Source organism: Leucopleurus acutus (genome assembly GCF_964270905.1).
Source record: "Leucopleurus acutus genome assembly, chromosome: 2".
Classification (NCBI taxonomy): domain Eukaryota; kingdom Metazoa; phylum Chordata; class Mammalia; order Artiodactyla; family Delphinidae; genus Leucopleurus; species Leucopleurus acutus.
The window spans coordinates 22086715-22111213 of NC_139143.1; the positions used below are offsets into that span (position 1 = coordinate 22086715).

A 24499-nucleotide genomic window follows, 5' to 3' on the forward strand; every position below is an offset into this window, starting at 1 on the left:
ATTATTACTATGGTTCTTGAAAAATGATGATACTCTACATCATTCCATTGACACTTACTAGTTAACATAATTTTTATCTCCCTTTATCAGGAAAGCACTTTAAGAAAATTGGAAGCACTTTAAGAAAATTGCACGATGAAGTTCATTTTAGACAGGGTTCCCTTGCCCTCAAGTCGTTTCCAATCTTAGAAGAAAGGGCTTACAAAGACTATCTTTCTTCTCTGCTTCCCACTTGAACAAGCAGCAATGTGTGCCTCTCTCGTCTGTCATCCACGGGCTCCTCCCCCTTCTCCAGGTGCCCCTCCCCGGCGGCTCAAGAGGCGGAAGTGACGCACAGGAAGTGTCCCTCTTCCCCTTGCTGTGGGAGGAAGGAATCAAACCCCCAAGATGGCGGCGGCGTCGGAGGAGCGGATGGCTGAGGAAGGAGGCGGTGGCCACGGCGACGGCGGCTCCCCTTCGGCCATCGGCTCTACCCAGCGACTGCCCCCACCTCCCCCGCCCCAGGCCCCGCAGCCGGGGTCCCAGGCTCCCCCGACCCCGGCGCTGGCTCCGGACCAGCTGCCTCAAAACAACACGCTCGTGGCGCTGCCCATCGTAGCCATCGAAAACATCCTCAGCTTTATGTCCTACGACGAAATTAGCCAGCTCCGCCTGGTGAGGCCCCCACGGGACCCCCGCCGCCCTCTCCGCCGGGCCGAGGTTTGGGGAGGGCCCGAGAGGGAAAGAGCGTTCGCCGGGGAGGGAGCCCCTTGGGAGCCGCAGCCGGCGCCAGAGCACCGAGGGCGCCCCTCCCGCCCCAAAGTCTCTGTCGGGGCCGGTCCGCGGGTCTTGTCCGGATTTTGCCCTTGCTTTGGGGCTGGGGGCGACTGCGTGCGGGAACTTGGCCTTGGGGGGCTCCGTGCCCCCCACCCGGAAGCGGGGCCGCGGCCGAGGAGGCAGCGGGAGCTGGGCTTCCCACCTCCTCCCGACCTGAATGTGGACCCCGGAGGGGTCTCGCCACCTGCCTTTTGTATATCACCCTCCAGCCCCCGGCCGGAGTTAGGGGGCCAGCATTCCGAAGTAGGCGAGATGATCCCAGCCAGGTTTGGTTTGTCTGCGAGAATAACGTATTGTTACCCCGCCCCCCCCCGCTAAGTTTTTTTGTTGCAGAAAATAAAGTCGGATCGGTCGGTCCTCCCAAAAGCCGGTAGAGGTTTGGAGGAATTGGAACGTAGCCTCATCCCCAGCGCCCTAGTTGACCAGTAAAGTAGAGCCCTGAGAAGTGACTATTCCGGCTTTGCCTCACCCCTGATACTTCGCACCCATAGTGAAGCAACTTGCCCCTTGAGAAGGTTTTTTTTCTTTCCTGCAGTTCGTTTTCTAACTAGTGATTTACGCCCACCCACCAGCTTTAGGAGAGGTTTTATACCTTAAAATCACAGTAGTTTAGTCCATGATTTATGAAAATAAATTGCCATTGGGATTTTCTTCATTCCAGAAGTTTCACTGAAGGTTTGATGAATATCTTAGTTCAGTCAGGTATTTTGCTTCCTTTCAGTGAATTTAAGTGGTAAGGAAATTGAAGGAGGTGGACATTTTGAAATGATTGCAGACCGATTCTGTGTGGAAGCTAAATCTGTGGTCGGGTTGTTTTTAAGAGGACAAAGACACATTGCTGAATGTGCTGTGTATAGCATTTTCTTAATAATCAATATGCCATATTTTAGGTGTACATCTCCAATCTAAAATTGATTATAATTGTATTTCTGAAAGTATACTTATTTTTTAAAGGAAGGTTGTAAATATTCATTCAAACTGGTGGACAGTTGTTGGGTTTTTTTCTTGTCAACACAGCACATTAACCATGCCAGTCTGCAGGATGGAAAATTCTTCATTTGAAAAGTGATATTTCAAAATGATTGTCCCTTAATTTCCAGGACATGTCATCCAGAATTTCTTGTAGAATCCTAAATATTCCTTCAGATTTTTATAAAGGATGATGTTTGATCAGAATTCATGGTATACATTCCTGGTGTCTGGAAATTGGGCATAGCATTTGATTGAATTGAGCCTTTCAGCCAGACAATGCCTTTGTAAAGCTTGGGATGTTCACAGTTCTGTTTTATAAGTGTTGAGGAAAACTGGGGGGGGGGGTTGTTCATTTGTTAGTCATTTTATTTTTTAAAAAATTAAAAACGTTTTTAAAGGGGGGAAAACCAGCCTGTCCTAGGGGACAAAGTTAAAAACACACCCCACAATTTATTAGTAAATGACATCTCTTTCAAGTGAAGTATTCAGCTGCATTCTTCGTTTTTAAGTAGTTTTCTATTCTAGTGTTTTAAAGATACAAATTTGTAGTTTCAAAGATTTTTTTCCATAAGGAGTCCATTACCACCCCTCCACTAAGGAGTCCCTTACCACCCCTCCACTCCTACCCCCCAAAAAGATTCTGCTGCCAGTTTTACATCTTAAAAGATGGTTTTTTTCCCTCTGCTTTAGTAATGGGGAACTATTTATTCCTTTCTTAAGGTTAATGGATAATTTTTAGATTAAATGGATAATCTTTTGTGGGGATTTGGAAGTGTCTTTGGTTGTAGATTCATTTGTTTGATGTCATAAGGTACAATTCAAGTAACATGAAAGATTCTTTCTTGCCACTAGATGTCAGCATTAATTTAATTACGATCATTTAATGAAATTGGCTGCCTAGAGATAGTGCTTGTTAGGTCTTTTACAGGCCTTTTCTCATTTAAGTGACCATTTATACCTAAATGCTGTTTGCCAGAAAATCAGTAGCAGTGTGTGTGCTGCTATCTGGCATACAAATTACATAATTTCTTGAGTGGAGTTAGGTTGGATATAATTGGAAGAGAGTGATATTAATTAAGAACAGAATTGGTTTCCATAAAGCTAAATGTCAACTATTCAATGGTTGATGAGCTAGTTTATTTATTTTTCAGGTGTTTCTTTTTTCTTCCTTCCCAATTTACTTGCCTTATTAGGACCTCAGTCATAACTATTGTTAGCACCTAAATTAGAGGACAGTTGCTTGATCCATGTGCTTAACCACTCTGTATTTTCTTGAAAAGATTTGCTCTAAGTTGAAATGGCTAAAATAACATTTTTCAATTGCAGTTTAGTTGATAATTTGCTTCCTGTTGCCATGAATTATTGGTTTGACTCTCCAATTTAGTTATTTCCAAGGGACTGTCCAAATGCCTTATTAAATTGGATTTTGTTTTGTTTTTTCTGCCATTGACTATTTGCTCCAAAAATGTACATGGAACTTGGAAATCCTGGTTACATAAAAATAACTCTTTAAATATTTAACTTCTCCAATATATTTAAAATTAATTGGATGAACACAACTTTTGAAATGACAAAACATGTACTTTGAGTTGTTCTGCCAATAAATCACACAAGTTTGCGCTGATGCAGCATTAGATTGTCACCTAGGCCTCCTTGGCAGGTATGAGAGTTTTTGAAACAAGTGGCACAGGTTAAGAAGTGAGGTCCTACAGCTGGTTACAGAGCAGATCAAAGCTAACTTTAAACGTATAACTTTGACTCATGAGTACGGTGTTCTCGCTCACTGAAAAAATGAGTATGGGAGGCTTTAAAAGCTGTCTTTGGGAATTCCCTGGTGGCCCAGTGGTTAGGACTCCCGCTTTCACAGGGGGTTGGGGTTCAATCCCTGGTCGGGGAACTGAGATCCTGGAAGCTGCGTGGCACAACCAAAAAAAAAAAAAAAGTTGTTTTAGAGAGAGCCTATCATACCTTCTCCTCTGTGATTCTAGTGGAGCTCCTATAAAGTTAATGGAATCCTATTAGTGGTTCGGGACAAATTTGACTAAAAGTTAAATTCAGAAGTCCTGCTTATTATCTGGAATGAAATTTTCCAGTTGGTAACAAGGTACATAAATATATGCTTTTGTCCCAAGATATTTCTCTAAAGCACTGTATCTAGTTAAGTCTGTTACCCATTTCTAGTTCCTTTTACATCTTTTCTTCAAATGTGTTTGAAAACTTCAGTTGTAGAGAGGGCTGATTGGTAGAAAATATGAAGGAAAATGGGAAACCATTACTTGTTTTTTTAAGTAGGCAAGCTGTCTTCCTCCTATCTCTTGCTCTATACCAGTAGTTCTCAAATTTTTTTGTCTCGGGACCCCTTTACACTCTTAAAAGTTATTGAGGACCCTAAGAGCTTACCTTTGAAAAGTCTAGAAAACACAAGAGTACACAATGCACAATTCCCTTAGCTGTCATCACATGTCATGTTACCTCTAGAAAATTCTGCTGTTCTTGTGAGAGAATAAGCATGAAAATGGCAAATAACATCTTAGTATTATGAAAATAGTTTAGCTTCACAAACTCTTGAAAGGATCTTGGGAATCCCAAGGGTCACATACTTTGAGGACCACTGCTCTGTATCGCTGTATTATAGAAAATACACTCTCTGCGTTGCTGGGGTTTTTTTCTTCCCCTACCATGTCATCATCAGGTTATTGATTTATTAACAGGTACTTAAGTATAGGTAAGAAATTATAATATTTTGGGGACAGTTCACTCCTGCATAGTCTCAAAGCAAAGGTGTTCAATCAGTAACCCTGTCCACAGTATCATCATTGAGACAGAATGTAAACACCTTCCTTGAGCACATTTACAAAGCACTAGGACAACAAATGCATAGTAGTAAATACAAGAATGTAGAGGTTAATCAGGAGAGGCTTCCTCAAGATCATGAATTTTCATCCAGTCAGAGGTAGAAGAACATTCCCAGCAGAAAAAAGGCATGTAATTATCCTAATTGTTTTGCTCAGGCTTATATTAAAATAAATTTATATTTTCTTTCCAAGTGAATATTTAGGGAGGACACCCAGAGAATTTTTAATTTGTTGTAATTTTTTTTACCAGCAGACGATTGAGAATTAACTCTGTCTCTCTCTATATATAGTATTGTATCTTAAACAATCCATGCTAGGTAGATAGAATTTTTTTATAAAAGATTAAAGTATTCTTACGAAAGAGGGGGCAAGTTGTATCAATATTTTTAATAGGTAAGGGAAATTAAGAGGAGTTCACTGAAAAAAACAAATAGGCCTGGCTCATTCATTGTTCATCTTTTAAATGATTTTATCACCTGTCATTAACTGTTTGCCACATTTGCTTTATCTCTTTCACTTGTATGCTTATTCACCATTAGAAAGTAAGGTGCAAATATAATGACATTTACCCCTGAATACTTCTTCTATGTAATCACAATATCATCACTTCCAAGGGATTTAATATTACATTTTATATTCAGATTTTTCAGTTGTCCTCAAAATATTTTTTTATAGCTTGGAGGGGTTGGGGAGGTAGTTAAGGTTCTTTAATCTAATAAAACATTAGACTCTTTAATCTAGAAAATTCCTCCCACTTTTTCACTGTTTTCATTCTTTCATGACTTTTTGAAGAATCCAGCCCAGATGGCTTGTCAAATGTTCTACACAGCAGATTTGTCTGACTGAGAGGATTATAGGAAGATCTTGGTCTAGCTCCATCTCTAAACTTTAGTAGTGTAGTAGGAACCCCCCACTAATGTCCTTAAAATAAAGAAGTCCTACTTTCTAGACTAGTGCCAACAGTTTCTATAGCCGTGGAGTATTATTTGAGACTCTAATCAGTTGAGAATAATTAGGATAATCATTTCGATCTGTATAGCTACTGATCACTAAATTTAAAAAGATGCAAATCAGAAGACCTGGATTCTTTTTTTTCCCCCCCCACATAGCTTGGTTTTTATTGAGGTGCTGTCCTAGGCACGTCTCCAATCCTTCAAATAATCTTGTGCAGCCAATACAAAAAAATGAGGAAACTGAGAGTAATCCATATTAAAGTCCATATTAGACTGATACATATATATGTATATATATAAACAATAAGTATCTATTTGCTAGAAGACCCTTATTCTTAATTTCATTTTTTGCCTGTGAGTAGCTGGATGACCTTGGACAAGTCATATAAATTCTTAAGGCCTCAGTTTTCTCACTGTTAAAAGAAAGGACGGGTTCTGGTGTCTACATCCCTTTCAGTTCAAGGGTCTAATAAGCAGCCTAATCTTTGACAGTAGCTTCCTAATTAATTGGAGAAAAACATGAACTGTTCATTTGAAAACTGTAGAGCATGAAATGAGTACATAAAAATGTGATTCCATTACAGTATTTCCTTGATTCCAAGGTATAGTTTCATATTTTAACTTTTTTTATTTCCTCTATTTTTTTGGTCGCGATGCATGGCATGCAGGATCTTAGTTCCCTAACCAGGGATAGAACCCAAGCCTCCCCACAGTGGCTGTGCAGTGTCTTAACCACTGGACTGCCTGGGAAGTCCCCATTTTAACATTTTTGAAATGAGAATGCATCTTGATCAAATTGCATATATATTATTGTGGCAGTACTTTTTTCTTCTTCCAGAAGAGCTTTTATTAAATTGATAACATATCTTAAAGTCTTTACAGCGTCTTAAACAAAATTGAAGAAGCCCAGCATACTATATTTCAAGGCATCTAAGATATCTGAGAAAGAAATGCTGGCAGTTATATTGTAATATATCATATATTGGAAGACCATTCCACTGTCAAATGTTAAAAGATGAAAAATGTACATCTTAGAATCAACTAAGGTTTTATATTAGAGATTAGGTTTGACAGGAAAAGTGTGCATTTCATGGATTTATGGCGTATGTGTCTTGCATTAAGAAGGGCCATAGTGGCACAACAAAAAAGATTTCTAAATAAACACAAGTGAAGAAAAATTTTTATTACTGACCACTTAAGTTAGAAAATGATAAAAAGAATAAACATGGGGGCTTCCCTGGTGGCGCAGTGGTTGGGAATCTGCCTGCCAATGCAGGGGATAGGGGTTCGAGCCCTGGTCTGGGAGGATCCCACATGCCGCGGAGCGGCTGGGCCCGTGAGCCACGGCTGCTGAGCCTGCGTGTCTGGAGCCTGTGCTCCGCAGCAGGAGAGGCCGCGATAGTGAGAGGCCCGTGCACCGCGATGAAGAGTGGCCCCCGCTTGCCACAACTAGAGAAAGCCCTCGCACAGAAGCGAAGACCCAACACAGCAAAAATAGATAAATTAATTAATAAACTCCTACCCCCAACATTAAAAAAAAAAGAATAAACATGGCATTTTAAATCTTGAAGTAATTAACAAAGAAAAAACAAATCTGTTCTTCATACTAGAGCAGCAAGTAACAGAGGGGCCAAGCTAAACGTCTTCATTGTAGACTGATTTGTTCCACTAGTTCCCTTTTGTTTTTATAGTATATATTTTCCTAATCTCTAAATACACTGATTGTTTTTGACATAGTCATCATCTTTGTATATCAGATTCTAGAATTTTATTTTTCTGTCTTGGGTAAGTTGCCAAATTGCTAGGATTTTTGTTTTGTTTTAATAACTGGAGAAATGAAATTTCTTCCCTTTAGCCTTGGGAAATAATTAAAATATCCCCAAATTTAGAGCTACACTTTAAATAAGATAATTTTGTTTTGCAAGTTAACATACATTGTCAGCAGTTAACATTAAACTGCTCACCTTGGGGAAAATTAGTGTATTGCTGTTTTTCAGAGGTCACTTTGCTTCCTTCTGAATCCTAAACAAAAGATAGATGTATGCTCTATCGTGTCTTTGTTTTTATGCTCTCGGTCAGTCAGTGCTTATCGAACATTTATGAATGGAATAATACCACATTAAATACGGTTATTTTCCTACAATATTGACTAATGCTTCAAATCTTTTTGGCTTTTGTGGTGCTCTTCTAGTTTGTCTTTGTAACCTCCTATTTTCTAATTTTTTTTTTTTAGTTGAAGTATAGTTGATTTACAGTATTCGTTTTAGATGTATATTTTCTGATCTTTTTTTTACCAGCTTTTAGTTATAATGGTCAGTTGAGGCTCCATTTATAAGTCTTTGTTTTCTTGTCTTTTACTTCATTTGTGATTCATCTGCAGTGGTTTCAGCTATCTTCATGTGAAATTTCCAGAACCATATCTTTAGTCTTAACATTACAGTTGCTTACAGAAAATGACCAATCAGCTGTACCAATACTAGATCTCTCCCAAAATGGGTGATCTTTTTCCTTTTAAACTTACTTCTCATTACTGTCTGATTTTCCTGCTCAAAACATGAGAGATTTTATTCCTCTCAGCTTTGCCTACATATCTGATCTGTCTTCAGAAGTAGTTTGCTTGCTAATGGTTTATTCCTTCCAGGCTTTGTGCCTTTGTTCTGTCAGTATTAACTTGGCAGTCCTTGCTTGTCCTCTCTTCCTTTAAAGCCTAGTTCAAATCTTGTATCATGTGAAGTCTCTTGGTTGACCTTACCTGGTTCCCCAGTCAGTTGTATACTCATACCAGTCAGTACTCATTCCGTTGCATTTCTAGATTATTAAGAGATACCTAAATTCTAGTATTTAGCTAGATTCAGTGCAGCAAAATTCTAGTATAATAAAATAATTTAGAAACTACCTTGGAAATTAGTACAGCAGTAATTGACCTTAATTTTTCACTTTGTAAATAAACTTTTTTTTTCAGTTTTGAGATGTAATTGATATATAGCACTGTATAAGTTTAAGGTGTACAGAATAATGATTTGACTTTTAAAAAATTAGGAAATCATCACCACAGTGGGTTTAGTTCCAGTATTTAACTCAGAAATTATCAAAGAGGTTATAGAGTCCACAAATAGAAAAAGTATTTTTCTACAAAGTTGTGTTAGAGGATGTCTCACATCAAGTAGTTTTAACAACGTTAACAACAATGCAACCCCCAATTTTTATTCCTCAGAGGCACCACTTTCAAGTCTTTGGGTTGTTTGTCTTCTATTTGATAATATCTGTTGATATTCCTACTACGAAAGATGAGAATTTAGCCTGCTTTATTTCCCCTCATCACACACAAAAAGACATACTCTCTTTTCCTTCCTCCAGTAACATGATAAAATTTCTTTTTTCCTCACATAAAGTTCAGTACCAGTGTTCATGGCAACGTGTTTACGCAGGATGAGGGCACTGGTTCTCATTTGTGGTCCAGGTTTACCAGAGGGGTTTCCAAGACCCTTTCAGGGAGTCTATACAATATAAAATATTTTCATTACTTTACTAATATATTATTTGCAATTTTCACTCTCTTTAATGCAGAAGAAGCAGATATGAAAATTCACTTGTTTCTGTTAAACCACGGATCAGAGATTTGTAAAAATGTAACTCATTAAATATTTTGTTTTAGAAACAGTTACTTATGTTAATACATATTGGGTTTATTTTTTTTTCAGTAGACACTGAACAAATGTTTATAACTTACTAGTTAGAAATAGATTCCACCATATTTTAAAATACAATTTTTTAGAATTACTCTTAGTATCAGTACTTAAACCTTATTATGTTTTCATTTACTTTGAAATGAAAAGAACTGTTTACCTTCATATGTTTCATTTGCCATACTGGGATTTAGTGAATAGCTAGTATTTAATATTAGAGTATCAAAACCTTTATTAGCTCAACCCAGTTTACCAGAATTTTTGTCCCTATAATCTCAGGAGAAAGCAAACTTGTATCAAAAGTTTCATCAGTATTTCATTTCAAGTATTTGTCAAGCATTTGTTTTTAGGTGCTATGAGAGATAGAAGCATAAGACAGCCCTTGCCTAATTGACTTAGCCTTGATGTAGATTTATCTCAATAATATCTCAGTGTTGCACTTTCAGCAACACCTATACAGTGAGAATTAACGACCAGGTTGATCACTTTGAGTCACTGCAAAATACTCAGGAAACAAAGAACAAATGTATTTTGTGTAGTAGGTTTTATTAAGATAAAAAAGATACTGGGATATCTCAGAAATATAAGAACTAAGTATATGAAGCAAAGTTTTCAAATTAGTGGTAAGTTAAACAAAATTTATTTAACATAATTTTTATATGGCACTTTATAATTTACCAAGTGATTTAGTGTGTGTTATTTAATCCTAATGACATCCCTATATAGTAGATACTATCCATATTTTACAGATGTCTGATTCAGGCTTTCAAATAGAAGCTGACTTGCTCAAGGATGTATATTGGTTGGAGTCAAATTTAGGTGTTGTGACTTCAGATCCTGTACTTTTTTTTTTTTTTTTGCGGTATGTGGGCCTCTCACTGTTGTGGCCTGTCCCATTGCGGAGCACAGGCTCCAGACGCACAGGCTCAACGGCCATGGCTCACAGGCCTAGCCGCTCCGCAGCATGTGGAATCTTCCCGGACTGGGGCACGAACCCGTGTACCCTGCATTGGCAGGTGGACTCAACCACTGCACCACCAGGGAAGCCCCAGATCCTGTACTTTTTTTGTATAAAGACACCATGTTTTTAAAAGATTCAAAGTAGTTAAGTTTCTGCTGTACATGTTGAAATATTTTGGAGGATATGACAGTATCTAGTATAGGCTTTGGCCATCATAATCTGTCATACTTAACCCAAATCACTAGAAGAAATAATTAAAAACTATCATTCTGGTTATAGATCATAAAAACTTTGTGAGCAGTTAGACTTAAGTTTGAATATGTTTTTGGCCAAAGGAGAACTTTCTTATTTCAAACTGTTAAAAACCTTCAAATATGTTGCTTTAATGGTCATCAGGATTATAGTCTCTGACCATAAAAGCAGGGATACATCCAGAACATTCAACAAATACCTAAAGGCTCAGCACTTCCACTGCAGGGGGCACGGGTTCAATCCCTGGTGAGGGAACCAAGATCCTGTAAGCCATGTCTCACAGCCAAAAAAATTAAAAAAAAAAAAAAATATATATATATATATATATATTTTAAGGAGTAAAGTATTCCTTGCCTACACATAATACTAATTCCTTGCCTACACATAATACTAATTTTTAAATGCAATATTGTAATTTACAATTTACATATAGCGAACTGGGGAATAATACTGGCACAGAGAATTTTGAACCATCAGTTATGAGCCTAATTTAATTGTTACCAATTTGGTTTTTACTTTTTACAATTCTTCTTTCTCATTCTCTCTTCCCATAGGTTTGTAAAAGAATGGACTTGGTCTGCCAGAGAATGTTGAATCAGGGATTTCTAAAAGTGGAGAGGTACCATAATCTATGTCAGAAACAAGTTAAAGCACAACTCCCAAGGTATGTTATGGTTAGCATTGGCAATAATTTACAATTGGGGATTTTGTTTGTTTCTTGATTTTTGTTTGTTTGTTTGTGTTTAATCTCACTAAGGGTTTACTTGGGTTAAATGGTTTCCAAATTTTTGTAGCAAAGGGTACACAGATCACAATAAATCATTTTACTATGGTTTGTTCAACTCTCACCATATCTGTTCAACATTTTGGTTCAAACTAGGGCATTTAGGCAAGAAAATGAAATAAAAAGCATCCAGATTGAAAAGGAAGAAGTAAAATTCTCTATTCACAGATGATACAATCTTGTATACACATGATGTTGTATATAAAATACATTAATTATTAGAGCTAGAAATGAGCTCAGCAGGGATCCTGGATACAAGATTAGTACACAAAAATCAATTGTATTGGGACTTCCCTGGTGGTCCAGCGGTTAAGTCTCTGTGCTCCCAATGCAGAGGGCCTAGCTTCAATCCCTGGTCAGGGAACTAGATCCCACATGCTGCAACTAAAGAAAGATCCCGTGTCCCACAACTAAGACCCAGCACAGCCAAATAAATAAATAAATAAATGTATGTATAATCCTATGCACTAGCAATAAACAATCCAAAAATGAAGTTAAGACAATTCCATTTACAATAGCTTCAAAAAGAATTTTAAAAACTTAGTAATGAATATAACCAAAAAAGTATAAAACTTGTATATTAAAAACCACAAAACACTGTTAAAAGAAATTAAAGAAGACTTAAATAAACGGAAAGGCATTCTATGTTCATGGATTGGAAGATTTCATATTAAGATGGTAATACTCCTCAAATTGATATATATATATTCAGTGCAACCCCTGTCAAAATCCTAGCAGTCTTTTTGCAGAAATTGACAGGCTGATCCTGTAATTCCTATAGAATTGCAAAAGGCGCAGAAATCAAAACAATCTTGAAAAAGAGCAAAATTGGAAGACTACCATTTCCCAGTTTCAGAACGTACTACAAAGTTACAATAATCAAGAGTATGGTGCTGGCGTAAGGATAGACATATAGGGACTTCCCTGGTGGCGCAGTGGTTAAGAATCTGCCTGCTGCACCCTGGTCTGGGAGGATCCTACGTGCCGCAGAGCAACTGAGCCTGTGTGCCGTGGCTACTGGGCCTGCGCTGTGGAGCCTGCGAGCCACAGCTGCTGAAGCCCATGAGCCTGGAGCCCGTGCTTCACAGCAGGGGAAGCCACCACAGTGGGAAGCCCGCACACCGCAGCAAGGAGTAGCCCTCACTCACTGCAACTGGAGAGGGCCTGTGCACAGCAATGAAGACCCAACGCAGCCAAAAATAAAACAAATAAATAAAAAAATTTTTTTAAAAAAGGAATCTGCCTGCCAATGCAGGGGTCACAGGTTCGATCCATGGACTGGGAAGATCCCACATGCTGCGGAGCAGCTAAACCCGTGTGCCACAACTACTGAAGCCCACGCGCCTAGAGCCCGTGCTCCACAACAAGAGAAGCCACCACAGTGAGACGCCCGCGCACCTCAATGAAGAGTAGCCCCTGCTCGCCACAACTAGAGAAAGCCCACATGCAGCAACAAAGACCCAACACAGCCAAAAAATAAATTAATTAATTTTAAAAGAAAGGATAGACATACAGATCAATGGAATAGAACTGAGAGTCCAGAAAGTGAACCCTTAAATTTTTAGTCAATTGATTTTCAATAAGAATGCCAAGAAAATTCAATGATGAAGGATTAGTGTTTTCAACAAATAACACTGGGACAAAAGAATGAAGTTGGAAACCTTTCTCAAACCATATACAAAAATTAACTGAAAATGATTACAGGCTTAAGTGTAAATGTCACTGCTGTATTATAAAACCTTGAGAGGAAAACATAGTCATAAACCTTCATGAACTTGCATTAGGCAGTGGTTTTTTAGATATGACACCAAAAGCACAAGTAACAAAAGAAAAAAGTAGACAAACGAGAATTCATCAAAGTTTAAAATTTCTGTGCCTCCAAGGACACCATCCAGAAAATGAAAAGACAGCCTGCAGAATGGGAGAAGACATTTGCAGCTCATATATCTGTTAGAGGACTTATATCCAGATTGTATTAGAAACTCTTATAACTCAACAATAAAAAGATAAATAACCCCAATTTGAAAGTGGGCAAAGGATTCGATAGAAATTTCTCCAAAGAAGATACACTAAAGGCCAAAAAGCCCATCAAAGATACTCAGCATCATTAGTCATCAGGGCATTGCAAATCAAAATAGTATGGGATACTGGTTTACACCCACTAGGATGGATGGCTAAAATTTAAAAAGACAAATGTTGGGAAGGAGGTGGACAAATTGGAATTTTCACATGTTACTGGTGAGATTATAAAATGGTGCAGCCACTTTACAAAACAGTTTCTCAAAAGGTTAAACATAGAGTCACCAAATGACCCAGCAGTTTCACTCCTAAGTATATACTCAGGAGAAGTGAAAATATGTCTACACAAAAACTTGTACACACATATTTATAGCAGCATTATTCATCATAGCCAAAAAGTGGAAACAACCCAAAGGTCCATCAACAGATGAATGGATAATCAAAATAATGGTATGTCCATATAATAGAATATTATTCAGCAATAAAAAGGAATGAAGAACTACTGAGACGTGCTACAACATGGATGAACCTTGAAAACTATGCGAACTGAAAGAAGATAGACACAGAACACCACATAATATTATAATTATGATTCCAGTTATCTGAAGTGTCCACAATAGGGAAATCCATAGAAACCGAAAGTAAATTAGTTCTTGCCAGGGGCTGGGTAATGGGAGTGATTGATAATGGTTACAGGCTTGCTTTCTTTTTTTTTTTTTAAATATCTTTATTGGAGTATAATTGTTTTACAATGTCTTGTTAGTTTCTGCTGTACAACAAAGTGAATCAGCTGTATGTATACATATATCCCCATATCCCCTCCCTCTTGTGTCTCCCTCCCACCCTCCCTCCCTATCCCACCCTCCCTCCCTATCCCACCCCTCTAGGTTGTCACAAAGCATCGAGCTGATCTCCCTGTGCTATGCGGCTGCTTCCCACTAGCCATCCATTTTACATTTGGTAGTGTATATATGTCGATGCTACTCTCTCCCTTCATCCCAGCTTCCCCTTGGCTTTCTTTTTGTGATAATGAAAATGTTCTGAAATTGGATAGTGGTGATGGGAACACAACTGTGAATATAGTAAAAACTACTAAATTGTACCCTTTAAAAGTGAATTTTATTGTATGTGAATTATGTCTCAATAAAACTTTTTAAAAGTTTAAATGAGCTGATTTTGTGGGCAAAAATATATGGTTTCTTGTCTTTATGTCCATGTGTAATTCTTTCATTAATTCCTCTAATAGCCATTAGGCTTGACAAAGCCAAAGAACAAAACAAAAAAAAACTAATTTTTTTCAAATATTTTATCAGTGAGTATTGGATTAATCCTTGGCAAGGATTTCTAAACAGTGATTCATTTATCATGACAGTTAAACAAATTATGACCCAATTGTAGATTTCTAAATTAATGTGTAAATGTTAAACTTACATTAAGGCATTTTGTTTGGTTAACATTGTAGTCCACAGTACTTCTTTTAATGGTTGCCTTTTTTTTTTTTTTTTTGGTAGGAGAGAGTCAGAAAGGAGAAACCATTCATTAGCTCGTCATGCAGACATCCTCGCTGCTGTTGAAACAAGGCTGTCTCTCTTAAATATGACTTTCATGAAGTATGTGGATTCCAATCTCTGTTGCTTCATCCCAGGAAAGGTAAAATAGAATCCCTTACCTAGAACAGCTGGATTGCACTATGTAAACTTTAAATTATAAAGTTACAGAGTGATTTTTTTAAATAATAGAATTATTTCTACTTCTTTGGATGCATTTCTATGAATGGCTTTGTTTAGCTTCTGTGCAACAACATATACATATGTATCATTTATGTTATCTTTATATTTAAAATTATGATTTTGAAATATACTGTAGAAGTGCTACTATTCTTTAGAAAAGCTTTTTAAGGGTTCATACTCAAGAAAAAATTTTGCACTTTTACTTTTTGTTAAGATGCCAGAGATACAGCAATGAATAGGATAGGTATTGTCCCTGCCTTCAAGATTGTTATAATTTCGGGGAGGTGGAGTAGGAAAGACAAGCTGGTTTGGTTTTGTTTGAGAAATGTTTCATGAAGACAACTTACAAACTTCCAGATTTGACAAGAATAGATAATTACTGTGTAACAGTATACTCAGAGCTAAGTAATAGTGCTGTTTAACACAGAAATAAGTATATTGTGATATATTTATTGTTACTAAGTTAATAAAGATCCCAGCGTTCAACACACTACTCATACCTTCACTAGTATCTTGCTTCTTGAATTGAGTGTAAATTCAGAATGAAATAATGTCTATATCTTTTTATGTCCAAGAGATGGAGGTAGAATTAAAGATCATTTTGCTACTTAGTTGATACTGGCAAAACCAGGGAATCCCTCCTGTTTCTTATTTAAAGTATACTTTGGTATAGCGCACTTCCCTCATTAGCTACCGATGCTTCTGCACGGTACTATAAAAGAGTGACCGGGGCCTTCCCTGGTGGCGCAGTGGTTGAGAGTCCGCCTGCCAATGCAGGGGACACGGGTTCGTGCCCCGGTCCGGGAAGATCCGAGGTGCCGCGGAGCGGCTGGGCCCGTGAGCCATGGCCGCTGAGCCTGCGCGTCTGGAGCCTGTGCTCCGCAACGGGAGAGGCCTGCGTACCGCAAAAACAAAAACAAACAAACAAAAAATAAGAAAAAAAATAAATAAATGAAAGGGACCGGTTAGAAACTTTAGATTCTGATTCTTATGCCAGATTTTATCCAGGTCTGATTCATAGGCCTTAACTCTTAGGTGTTCCTGGGATGTTCACTGAGCTAGAATAGGTTGTCTCCTGTAGCCTTGTAGTTTTTATTGCCTATCATAAGGTTGTGAATAGTTAAGACGCATCTCCAAGCTTCATAACCTTAGAGACAATTCAGTCAGTTGTTAACGAGAGTTGAGTAGTTTGCAGCGAAGTCCATATGGCCTGCAAAGCCAAAGATATTTTAGTACCTGACCTTTGCAGAAGTTGCCCATCTTTTGTTCTAATTTATCAGGATCATGTGATTAGAATGATATTTACTATCTATACAAATGAAGTTGAATCTAGTTGAGTCCTGCTGGTTTTTTGGAAACCACTTGTCTTTGCTTTTAATTCTAGTACCAACTGAGGTGGTGGTAGCAATGGAGAATGTCTTCAGCTTTCAAGCTGATGTGTATCAGCCTGGGCATTTGCTCTGGACAGCTCCTTAACTGAGACCTTTACCTTGCCTGCAGTGGAAAAGTCTTCCATTTTTCCTTCATAGTACCCATTTCTTCCAAAGATCTTATCCTGATTTATTTTTCTCCTACAAATCTGAACTTGACTGGAAAAACAACCCCCAGAAAACAAATAATTTTTGTTTTTATTATCACCTTGGCTTCTTCTCTTTCTTACAAGTGCCATCTATATAGCTTATACCTTGCCTAAAACAACACTGTATACTCAGATTATTACTTTTTATTTTTATGTAGCTGGTACTTTTTAGCTTAGACTAAATCTAAACTGCTAACTTACACAGTTTGCCGTATTTGGGTTGTTTTATTATTGTTCCTTTTTGAACTTCTCATCCTTAAACTTTCACATTCTATCTTCAGAACATAAGGATGTGGCATTAATTTTCTCATCCTTGAGTGAAGACATTCTATAAAATAATTTTCTCTCAGTTGAGCACAGAATCTTGATTTGGTGTGTGATTCCTGTGGTAGTTCATTCTTGCTTTTCCCAGGATCTTGCTCCCGGGTTATACTTAAAAGTTCAGGTGCTCTTATACTTTGTAAGAGAACTCTTTTCGTGGTTTTGTATAGAATATATCCATTTTGTTAAAATTCAGGTCTCCAGTAGGGATTTCATCTCACAAATTACTTTTCACAAGTTACTTAAGTGAATCTGGGTGATATGCACATTAGTTTAAATTAGATTGCCTGATATGTAACAGAATTTTGGACCTTTAACAGTTGGGAAAATTTTTTTCTTTTAATTATTCTCTGAAAGAACAGTTGAGTTTGTTCATAAAATTAAATGGCAGGATGAAGATAGAAGATTAAATATATGTTTACCTCTTAATTTCTCCCAGAACTCTAGTCAGTGGAGTGGAGTAAATGATCTAATTTTTAAAAGGAAAAAAGATAAAGACCCATGAAAATGAGGTCAGAAAGTAGACAGTAGCAACAGAATTTTGGAAGCTGGAGAGTAGATGATAAATGGTAACTGACTTAGCAGAACTGAGAAAGTTAATTCCTAAACTGGGAGTGGGGGAAGCTGGGAGGCAACCCAGTATGCACAACTGAACCTCTAGAAAATTCTAGGTCGAAAGCTCCAAGCATTTCTGAAAATGGGGCTAAAACAGGAAGGTTGGTTGAGAATCTATATTTAAGAATGATGTAAACCTATAGGTCCCTTCTCCAGCTCTAAACAAGCTAGATCATTACCCTTCTACTCAGTGAAAACCTAAGGCTTATTCACTGGAGGGGTTTAAAATGGAGTCTCTTGACAAGGAAAGCATACTAATAGCAAGGGCATTAAAAGAAAATCTGTCTAAAGATTAGTTGAGAGTTTGCCACTATGGCTATGGCAGGGATCAGCAAACTTTTTCTGTAAAAGGCCAGATAATAGATATTTTTGGCTTTGTGAACCACATGGTCTGTGTCATGAATACTCAACTCTGAGAAACAGCCGTGATTCTACAACATGTGGTAAATGAATGGGTGTGTGCTTGTGTTCCAGTAAAAACCTTATTTACAAAAATAGGCACAGGTCAATTAGGGCCATAGTTGCAGACTCTGACCACTACATTGATGTTGCATTCGTCGTTTCTCAGAACTAGAGTTTAGATTCTTAGCTTATTGCTGTATACATTTCTCAAATCTTCTGTCTGACATATAGAAGTCAAACTTTTTATAGTAAGCTCTCGGTCAATATCAGCAGTTCACACATACTGAAAAACGCATGTGAGCAGAGGCCAACTAACCATTCTGGGAGATATAATAATGAAAAAAGACATGAATAATTTCTCTCTTCACCATTACTAACAGCCCCAGTAACCCTTTCGTGCTTATTGAAACACAAAAGTCAGTGTTTTTATAGCGTAAATGATTATGTAAGATCATGAAGCTAGATTTCCCTGAACAAACATAAAATCTACATATTATGTATTATTGGTTTGTTTTTAACGTTTTTGATGAAGAATAACTGGTGGTGGTCACTTTCTTTATTCCTTTTTTGGGGGGTAACTTTTTGTTTTGATGCATTTTCACATTTACACAAAAATTGCAAAAATATTACAAGGAATTCCCATGTATCTTTTATCCCGGTCAGCAATTATTTACCTTTTGTCTCATTTGCTTTTATTCTCTCTCTATACATATTTTTTTCTGAACCATTTGAAGATGAGTTGGAGCTACTGTGACCCTATACTCTTAAATATTTCAATGTATTCCCTAAAAACTAGGACATTTTGTTACTTAACCATAGTACAGATATCAAACTCAGGAAATTTAACATTGATCCAATACACTTAACTAATCAGTAATCTGTATTTAAATTTCATTTCTTATCCCAATAATAGTTTTCCTAGCTATTCTTTTTTTTTTTTCTTTTGGCTGCGTTGGGTCTTCGTTGGTGTGCGTGGGCTTTCTCTAGTTGTGGCGAGCGGGAGCTACTCTTGGTTGCGGTGGGCAGGCTTCTCATTGCGGTGGCTTCTCTTGTTGCGGAGCACAGGCTCTAGGTGCGCGGGCTTCAGTAGCTGCAGCACGCGGACTCAGTAGTTGCGGCACGTGGGCTCAGTAGTTGTGGCTCGTGAGCTCAGTAGTTGTGGCTCATGGGCTCTAGAGCACAGGCTCAGTAGTTGTGGCACACGGGCTTAGTTGCTCCGTGGCATGTGGGATCTTCCCGGACCAGGGATCAAACCCGTGTCCCCTGCATTGGCAGGCAGATTCCCAACCACTGCGCCACCACGGAAGTCCCCCTAACTATTCTTATTTCTGAGTCCAGAATTCAGTCTAGGATTACACATGGACTTGTTAATCCTCTTTAATGTGAAATAATTCCCTACTCTTTGTGTTTCTTGAGCTTCACATTTTTGAAGGTCATAGGTCAGTTTTTTGAGGAATAAATATCCTTCAATTTGAGTTTACCTAATGCTTCCAGAATATTGTATTTTTGTTTCTCTTAAAATTGGTTTTAATGTGAAGACATTCTTAAAAATATCTATTACTTGGAAGCATTTCCTCCTTTCACTGTGCTGGTCCCCAAGTAAATATATACAGTCCACGAACCTTTAAAATGAAAAAAGAAGAATCAATCTATTCTCATTGATTTTTTTTTTAGGTCCCTGCTCTTATCCCCCTATACCCCACCTTTCCCACCATCTTGGCTAACTAGGAGTTCTGATCAGCTTTTTGTGTGCTCCATTCTTAAGTATAAGCAAGGAGTAGAGAATTGCCAGACTAATATGAAACACAGAATGAAACAAATGGGGAAGAATACACCTTTGAGAAAGCAATACAAGGATCTGAAACTTAAAGAAACTGTGACTAATAGTCTAAGAGAAATAAGAAAATAGTCAAACACATGCCATATAAAGAAATATTTACAAATATGGAAGAAACAATTTTAAGTAAAAGGGGCGGAAAGGAAAATTAAGGAAATCTCAAGTGGAACAAAAAGACAGAAAATGAGAACATATGAGGTTCAGTATTTTAATAGGAGCTTTGTTTGCTAAACAGTAGATTAAACAAGATAGAAATTCATCTACAGTAGTAGAAATACTTAAATGATATTCATAGTATGTCATTTATTACTGTGCCAATTTAAACATAAGCATGATATAGTAAACTGCATGTGTTAGAAATATGATAGCTGTTCACATTTGGTTTCTTACCATACTTTTTTAAAACTTAAAAATATTTTCATAACTATTATTTTATTATCTCAAACTTGGGTAGGATTCGGCATGTGGCATATTATTTGAAAGGTGTACAGAGAGCCATTAAAGAGTTTAGGTGACCTGCCTGAAACCTGTGATCTTTACACTGGACACAAGACTCACACATTACATTCTTGCTGCTAAAGTAATTTTCAGAAAGTGATTAAACCTACTCAGAAATTGAAATGTTTTAAAAATCAGGTAAATACTATGCTTTCTTAATATGTGCCTCTAAAGCCATTGTAGCCACTGATGACTCTGAATGCTAGAAGCAGTTTGGTTCTAACATGCTGTGTCCTTTTTTCCTCACGTTGTCCTTTGCTTATAACTTTTGGACAGAGGAAAGAAAATTTTTTTTTTTTTTTTGCGGTACGCGGGCCTCTCACTGTTGTGGCCTCTCCCGTTGTGGAGCACAGGCTCTGGACGCGCAGGCTCAGCGGCCATGGCTCACGGGGCCAGCCGCTCCACGGCATGTGGGATCTTCCCAGACCGGGGCACGAACCCGCGTCCCCTGCATCGGCAGGTGGACCCTCAACCACTGCGCCACCAGGGAAGCCCCAGAAAATATTTTTAATTTTATTGAAAACGTGGATGAGTCCATTTAACTAAATAACCTCTATATAGTAAGCTTTGAAAACATTGTTCCCTAATGGAAGACTTGAACAAATGGAAAGAGATACCTTGCTTTCACACTATATTTAGAAGGCTGAATACAGTAAAGATTATTTCACAAATTTGTTTACAGATGTGATTTAGTATTAGTAATCCCTATGGAATAGTTTGATATGAAGTTAATTCTGAAGAATCAGGGTTACGGAAGAGGATTCACTGCATAATAAATTTCTTTTAAAAACCCAGAATAAAGGCATGGTACGTAGTAGCACTACATACATGTTGATTTCCTATGCTGTCACCTGTCCATCCACATCACCCATCTCCTCAGTCCACTCCTCCTTTAGTCACGCTCAGACTTCTCTTCCCCATTGAAATTCTGCTTATTTCTCATTGCCAGGTCCTTCATTAGGCCTGCCCAGTTCTCTCAAACAGATATTATTTCTCTCTACTTTCTTTTTCACACAGCACTTCGCTTGTACATTGAATTTACTCAGTTTGAGCTAGCCTTTCCTGTGTATGGGTCTTTCACTAAGTCATCTTGCATTGGATAAGATGTATGTTTTATTCATGCTTGAATCATTATAACAGTCATTTCTAGTCTAGTTCACATATACTGTAAATATTCTTCTGTCTACCAGTATTTATGTACATAAACATAATATAAATAGACCCATTAATAAAGCTGTGGATAAATACTCTTTCAAATATTATGTATTTTTTTTAAATTCCTCTCAATAAAAATTCTGTTAACTGTGACCTTTATATTCAAAATCCAGCCTCTAAAAATCATATTCTTGTATTGACTTTACCCCTGTGGCTTATCCCTAAACAGTTTTATTTAGATGGGTCAATATTAAGCAATTTATGATATTTGACCGTCTTTATCACTCATTTAACAGACGTTTATTGAGTATCTGCTCTGTGCCAGACACTGCTAGACTGTGGGGATCTGACAGTGAAACTAGGCATGGTCTCTTTAATTGAGCTTACTATATTATAGGAAGACAGACATTTATAGAAAAATGTAGTACTTAAAACTTGTGTATTCTGAAGGTAAAATAAAGGATTTGATGAAGATGTTAACATGATTTAAACTGAAAGAGGGTTCAGAAAAGACTGCTTACTCTGAGAAAGTGTTGCTGAGACCTCAAGGATGAGTAAGAAATTTGGGGCTAGAGAAGGTAGGGGAGATATGCAGGGAGAACATTCCAGAAAAGAGATCATAATGTGCAAAAATCCTGAGCAAAAAAGAGAGAGAGGGTTTGATGTAGTTCGAAGAGCTCATGGTTACTTTGTACCTGGAGCTGGAGTATACAGGCGTTGAGGCCAGCATAAAATGATACTGGAGTGTCACAGTACTGATTTATAACACACATGTAAACGCCGATGAACACAGAGCTACTGTGGGTCAGTTAATATCCTAGCACTAGTACACAGACTCTCCGTCAGTGTGAAGGACCTTGAAAAAAATACTCTATTACTACTTTAGCTTATATATTTTGTAATTAACAATTTTGTAATCATATAAATATTAAGTTGTTTTTTTTTTTCAAAGCATTGAGCTTATGCTAGCTTCCATAAATTTTTACTGTTTGGAGATACAGATATAGTTTGCATGTTTCTAACCCTTGAACTTAAACAAGCCAAACTGACTCAGACCTTGAAGCCATTGCCATTGTTATCCCTGCTTAAATGCTTTTCTTCCCAGATCTTCCAGTTCCTCATCATCATTCAGTTTTACCTTAAATATGTCAAAGAAGCCTCCCCTGACCAGTAAATGCTTACAGGTTAGGATTTGTTCACATAATTAAATTGTAAGCCCAAGAGAAAGTACTGTTTTCTTCATTTCTTTTTTTTTTTAATATACGTAATAGTTCCTAACATGGTAGTTCAGTAAGTTTTTATTGAAAAAAAATGTTATTTTCTTTTGGAATGAGTTCATAATCTAGTAGTAATGCCAAAAATAAATGTATCACTTAACCACTAGTGCCTCAGGATTCTGCCTTTGACTATCCTATTCTGTATCTTCTCCCTTAGCAATGTCAGTCCCTGTTATGCCATTGGCTATGCCAATTCCTAGTCATCTCTCCAGGCCCACTGACGTGGCCTCTTCTGTGAAGTCTTCTCTGATTCATGATAAAGACACATCCTAACAGTTTAATTTTGCTGACATTTATTTAGCACACATGATGCCAGACTGACAAGGATCATCTCATTGCCCTGAGAGTCTAGAACGTGTTAAGGACTGTAATTTGTCCTGGTACTATTCTGCAAGATTTTATGTTTCTCTAGCAGTACTCAGCAGCCTGAATAAAGGAGAAGAAAAGGCCAGTTATAAATAAGATTGTTCCGTAGTTGGGTACTGGCTAGGTAAATGCAGCAGTGGAAATGAGTGGGATTCAAGGTGGTTTGAGATACTGTGGTGACAGAATGGTTTGGCTGATTTAACCCACAAGTCTTGTGAGGTGAAGACCCATTGGAACAGATATCATCCAGACTGGAGATCTTCAGAGATGTACATTATTATCTTCAGGTCTACGCTGAAGCCATAGGAGAAAGTAAGGCTGACCTCACAGGGATTAAAGCTGAGGGCAGAATGCCTAAGGAAGGTTCAGTTACCATTCCAGCAAGAGAATTAGGAATCAGGACTGTCAGCTTTCTTCTCCATGTGTGTATGCCTTGTGTTTCCCCATTGCAATTATTATTAAAATGAAAAAGGATCTCTTGCTACCCTTTGGCGATAACAAGAAAGTGGGCTGTGAGGAGACTTCATTCCAATCCACAGCAAGTCTAAGAGAAACAAAACTTCAAGGATAGAGCAAATAGTGGCGGTGTGAAAGAGAAGGAAATCAGGCTGAGTCCCTGGGGCTTTGGGAAACAGATTCAGACTAGAGTGAAGTAGGTTCAGAGGATTAGTAGAATATGGGTTTGGGTAATTCCCCCACCCCGACCCCTACTTGCATACAAGATCTGATCTCTTAGTTTAGTCTTCTAGTTTCTTTTGCAATTTGTATATCCCTCTTTACGTCACTTCTTTACACATCTCTCTCCCCAGTTACACTGATTTCCTTCAGGGCAGGAGCTGTATTTTAATCATCCTGATTCCGTAGCACCAGTACAGTACAGAAAAGATGCTTAAATAAATATAAATATGAAATGTATAAAGTATTATAACAAGCCCAAAGCCATGTGTTACAGATGGTAATGTTATCAGTGGTCAGTATATCAGTTAAGTCACCTGTAGGTCTTTATAGGAATGGCAAAACAAGCAGTCACTTTGCTCCCTGTTTAGCTGTTTTTTTAAAAAAATAAATAAATAAATCTAAAGTGCTAATGAGAGCTCATTATTTTAGGTGATTGATGAGATTTATCGTGTGTTGAGATATGTCAATTCTACCAGAGCCCCTCAGCGAGCTCATGAAGTACTTCAAGAGTTAAGGGATATTTCCTCCATGGCAATGGAATACTTTGATGAAAAGATTGTTCCAATTCTAAAGAGGAAATTACCAGGATCAGATGTATCTGGAAGACTCATGGGCTCTCCTCCAGGTATCTTTTGTTTATAATACGTTCAGTTTATAATAATGTTCATATTATTATAATGTACATAGATTTGTAACTTGCTTTTTCCCCCCACCACTTAACCGTGTATCTTGAACTTTTCTGG

At 37.7% G+C, this 24499-nt stretch overlaps 1 protein-coding gene across 1 annotated transcript in view; it reads left to right on the top strand.

Annotated features, from left to right (window-relative positions):
* Window positions 1-358: 358 nt before the first annotated feature.
* The window catches only part of FBXO28 (F-box protein 28), a 30413-nt gene continuing 6272 nt past the window's right edge, over window positions 359-24499 (top strand). The window contains exons 1-4 of the mRNA XM_082833780.1: window positions 359-654; window positions 11050-11159; window positions 14810-14948; window positions 24186-24381. Coding sequence (XP_082689906.1) covers window positions 388-654; window positions 11050-11159; window positions 14810-14948; window positions 24186-24381 — 712 coding nt within the window. The 5' untranslated portion in view covers window positions 359-387. The remainder of the gene's footprint in view (window positions 655-11049; window positions 11160-14809; window positions 14949-24185; window positions 24382-24499) is intronic.